This window comes from Limulus polyphemus, unplaced genomic scaffold, assembly GCF_000517525.1.
Source record: "Limulus polyphemus unplaced genomic scaffold, Limulus_polyphemus-2.1.2 Scaffold134, whole genome shotgun sequence".
Taxonomy (NCBI): Eukaryota; Metazoa; Arthropoda; class Merostomata; order Xiphosura; family Limulidae; genus Limulus; species Limulus polyphemus.
Window position 1 is genome coordinate 548,081 of NW_013665744.1, and position 4,646 is coordinate 552,726.

General features: G+C 31.0%; 1 protein-coding gene across 1 annotated transcript in view; it reads right to left on the reverse strand.

The window, feature by feature from the left end:
- Positions 1-4,646, reverse strand: part of LOC106473812 (ras-specific guanine nucleotide-releasing factor 2-like) — a 267,598-nt gene that overhangs the window by 26,424 nt on the left and 236,528 nt on the right. Inside the window, exons 18-19 of the mRNA XM_022379257.1 lie at positions 3,570-3,912; positions 3,190-3,419 (exon numbers count right to left, since the gene is read on the reverse strand). Of these exons, the coding sequence (XP_022234965.1) occupies positions 3,190-3,419; positions 3,570-3,912 (573 nt within the window). The remainder of the gene's footprint in view (positions 1-3,189; positions 3,420-3,569; positions 3,913-4,646) is intronic.

Genomic DNA, 4,646 nt, shown 5'->3' on the forward strand with positions numbered 1-4,646 from the left:
ACACAAACTATTATTCTTCTAACACTTCTAAACATTGATTTGTACATTTCTGATAAATTACTCTTCACAAGATTTTGTTGTAATACATACAAACTTTCTTATAAGAGTTACTATAATTTTTTTCAATCTGAAATTTCCAGATCACCATATTTCAATTATCTCATATTAAAAACTAAATGTATTCACAATTTGTTAATACAGTTATTAATGAGAACCTTTAAGTGAAAGTAATGTTTAATGATTAAAAATGTAAAGTTTTTGCATAATATTTCTAAAACAAATACCTATTTAACAGAAGTTGTAAATGAGATTAATTTATTTCTGAGTACTAATATGTATGTATATATATATATATCAGTTTATGGTTTCAGTATAAGTTTATTTTCTACTTGCACTGAACTTGCATACTAGTAATGACCATTTATGAAAAAAATGCTTACTCCATAAAAGATGTTAATAACACACGTTAAAACATTAAAATAATGTAATAGTTACTAAAGCTAAAGGTTAATAGAAAAACTAAAGCAAAGAAATACATTTAGAAGTAACTGACCTCAGAATGACTGAGAGGAAAAAATTATTAAATGCCTTGCTGCAGAAAGACACAAAAATCAACATCTTCTCTACTTCCATGGAGTGCAGTTAAAATCCATAAAGTTAAGTTAAAACTAAACAGTTATATATCTAGTTCTCTTTATAAAATTTGTTTGTTTGTAATTAAGCACAAAGCTACACAATGGGCTATCTGTGCTCTGCCCACCACGGGTATCGAAACCCGGATTCTAGCGTTGTAAGTCCACAGACATACCTCTGTTCCAATGGGGGGCACTTTATAAAATAACTGCAAAATAATACCTATTTTTCTTTATATGTTGACATTGTAACTTTTCATTTGAATACTAACTGAATGCCAAGATTTTTGTTTTATCAAGAATAAAAGCTCTTAAAAATTTTGTGTTGGATTATTCCTAATCCCAAGTCTGAGCTTTATGAAATATATAAGCCAAATACCTGCTTTTTATTAAATACCTACCCACTTTTGAAGAATATATTTTCATTTTAACACAGTCCAATTTTCTAATCACTAGGAAATACAATCCACATTTCTAACAGCAGTGGAATTAATGATTGGTTGGTAGTGAAAACATTAGATGACCTTATCAATCACTCTTTCAAATTATAAATGTTTATTAACTCTTTCACCCTAGGCTCAGTCCTTGGGACCAACCTCGTAACATTTTGTGCTTGTTATAGTTTTCATGCTATAACTTTTAAATTATTAAGCAAATGTTAAAGAAATTTGGCAGATTATCAGTAAACATTACAATGCTTTCATATGCAAAATATCTAATTTTTTTTTAAGTTTTAAGGTTTGTAAAGCAATGTTTCTCTCGTGCCTTTTTTTTCATATCTTGCCTATCTATCATGCAAGGTAATTAGCATAAAAATAAACAGCAAAACAGAATAGAGGAACAATAACAATTTCATTAGAAAATAAATACAGACCTTTAATTATTATGAAAGTAACATTTTTTAACAACATTGTTGATTAATTAAACGTATGCCTTGAGGAGAGAGAAGAGAGAGTAACATTAGCGTTCTTTCTTCAAAGTTAAAGTTATTAGTATACCATATATCTTATGTTTCATACATTGTCTACCATAACTCTTCTCTTATGTCTTGCACACTAGGCATTCAGTACAAAGCAGCCACTAAATGTACTGCCCTGTACTTCACCAGTATAACTGAGATTTAATCATTTAATCAATTACCTATATAAAAGCAAGTACATTGATTAGTGTTATGTAAATTAACCAAATAGTCAAAATTACAATTTAATCAATTAATCAATATTAGTGTTTCCAAATATTATTGTTTTCAATTACTCCAATAATTGATAAACTGAAATTATGATTAAATCAACTGTAACAAAAACAATCAAATTAAAATTAGGGTTTGTGATTATTACAGCTATCCATCCAAGTAATCAATATACTGCTATTATTATTATTTGTTAATGAGCAAAAAGTTACATTAAGGGCTATTCATACCCTGCCCAATTTTAGCCTTATAAGTTTTTTTAGTCCAAGTTTGATGGGAGGGGAGGGAGCTCATTATTCAAGGGTATTTGGTTCAATTCCTGTTGCCACCAAACTTTTGTTATGGCAAAACTTCTAAAGCTATCTGCCACTGTCACTAATTTTCAGCTTCTGACAAAAGGGAAAGCAACTGGCTGGTAGCAAATTCATCAACGTCGTCCTATTTGTTTGTATGTATCATGGTTTGAGGAACAGTGTACTAATCAATTCATCAAATGTAATCAACTAATGGGGCTGTCAATTGATTGATTAGCAAATACCACTAATCACCCAGCTTTATTCCCCATAATAGTCTGCTCCAATTTATGGAAGGAACTGCAATGTAAAATGTTGTGCTGGTGGAGATTTTTTTTTAATACAACAATTTTGTTTAATTAATGGGCATTATGCAAATCAAAAGATCAAATTTTTTCCATGTGAGTGAAATTTAACAAGTGATTACTCTTTAAACATTTTCAGTTAACAAGAGAAGAAACAAATCTGACACAGCTTCAATGTGCCCGATGAACTTTTGAATGCTTAAAATTACCTTCAAATTTCTGGGTAGAGAAACAAACTTCAAACATAGTCCTAATGTCAAGCAAGAACAATTTTTAAAATACTTTTAATCATTTTACGTATTGTAATGGTAAAGCTCAGGTTATGAGAATGGAGAGAATCAACGTCTGTTGAATAAGTATTATAAAACTAAAACTCTAAAGGAAAATATATAAAGTAAAATGTGCTGAAATACAGATGTGATTCTGTAGTTTAAGTCTGTGACCTTTAAACTGGAGATTACAAATAAATTCCAATTATTCAGCTAAACATGTTTTTAGAAAGATACTCTCAAATATTTTTTCTATCAGAAATTCCACTGATTTGACTATAACTTAAAAGGTAGTTGTCAATTCTGTTGATCAATCAACAGTTCCGCTTTCAAAGTAACACAAGAATTGGTTTAAAAGTATCATTAACTATCTATATATTAAAAACATAATGGCAAGTCAGATCTAATATTCATTCTTTCATGTTTATACATTTCAGATAATATGGCACATTAAACAAAAGTTAGAGTAAAAAAACATCTAACTACAACTTGTTTACTTACCTCCTCTAATCCTCAGGTAACTTATAACATTGGGGGCTGATTGGCTGGGATGTACTGGTGGATGAATTGGTCGTGGTGACTTTTCAGACTGGAAGCGAGTAGCAAAGGAGGGTAAACCTGAGGAGGTTAGAGAAGACAGAAGACCAGAAGGTGGAGGAGTCTGAGGGGGGGTCCCTTCAGGTGTTTTTGTTGTGCTTTCTTCAGAAGGGAGGCGGTGTGGTGCAGACTTTCTGAACAAATATTAAACCGACAAAATAATATTAAACAAAAATGGAGATAATATACAGTTACATTACACCTAACAAGCACTTTTTAAATATTTAATAAAAAATAAAGTTGAAATCACTGATTTTTTATATTCAACTAGTCTAGATTCTTACCTCACTGGACTAGGTTTTGGTGAATCGGAGCCTGCACGTGCCAGAGTGCTAATGACACTGCTTAAATTTACTGAAATGTTAGAAGTTGTTGTTTCAAATGGTAATTTATCAGATGGCTGTAGAGTTTTTGCACTAGATCCAGGAACTGTTAGTCGTGATACCCCTGCACTTTCTTCACCTTTGTGACCTTTAGCTTGTATGGTTTGACTTCCACCTAAAGAAGTAGGAGACGGTTCTGGAGTAGGAGGTGGGGGAACTGGCACAGACAAGGATTCAGGGCTTGGTGACAAAGGTGATGTCTCTCGGATCCGTTTTAAACTCTGTTCCTTTTGTTCCTCCTCAACTGTGACAGTGAAAATTGAAACTTTTGTCAAAGTCACATTTTATTTCCTTAAATTTCTTAATAATGAAATAAAAAATGCAAAATATCTACAAAATAAAAAATTTAATATTTCAAAGATAAGTTTTAAGTTTTTTCTTTGATAGTAAGAGAAATAAACACAAAAACTGAGAATCTACACTTTCTGATATCTAATTAGGATGTTCCACAAACACTTCAGAAATTTCCGATGAGATTACAATATGCTTAAAAATAGAGAAATAGAATTGTGCTACTACACTTTGCTGATATTATACTGTACCTATCTTGCTTAGATGTAGACAGATATATAAAAAAATTATAATAAATAATTATTTCCACAGTAAGATGGCATAGCCATCAAAGAAAAATATGCAATATTACAAAATACATGAAAATTTACTGTAAAATTTCCACTGGTTTAATAATATAAAAGGTGAAAATGGGTAGAGCTGACCTTAGAGTTTGCAAGACCCAAAGGCAGAGTAGCTCATGGGACCCTCTTATACAAATCAAATGATGTCACAATATCAGTGCACATACTTGCTGGTTAGCAAAAAAGCACCAGCCCACTTGTATCTTTTCTGTTAGACTTTCGTGCACATAACAGCTTTACCATATCAACTTGAGCAAATATAATCAAATTTTATTCTTTTAAATTGGTCAAGGCACATAACTTTGAACATTTTAATGGAATTCAAACTTCAAGCACAGATCCT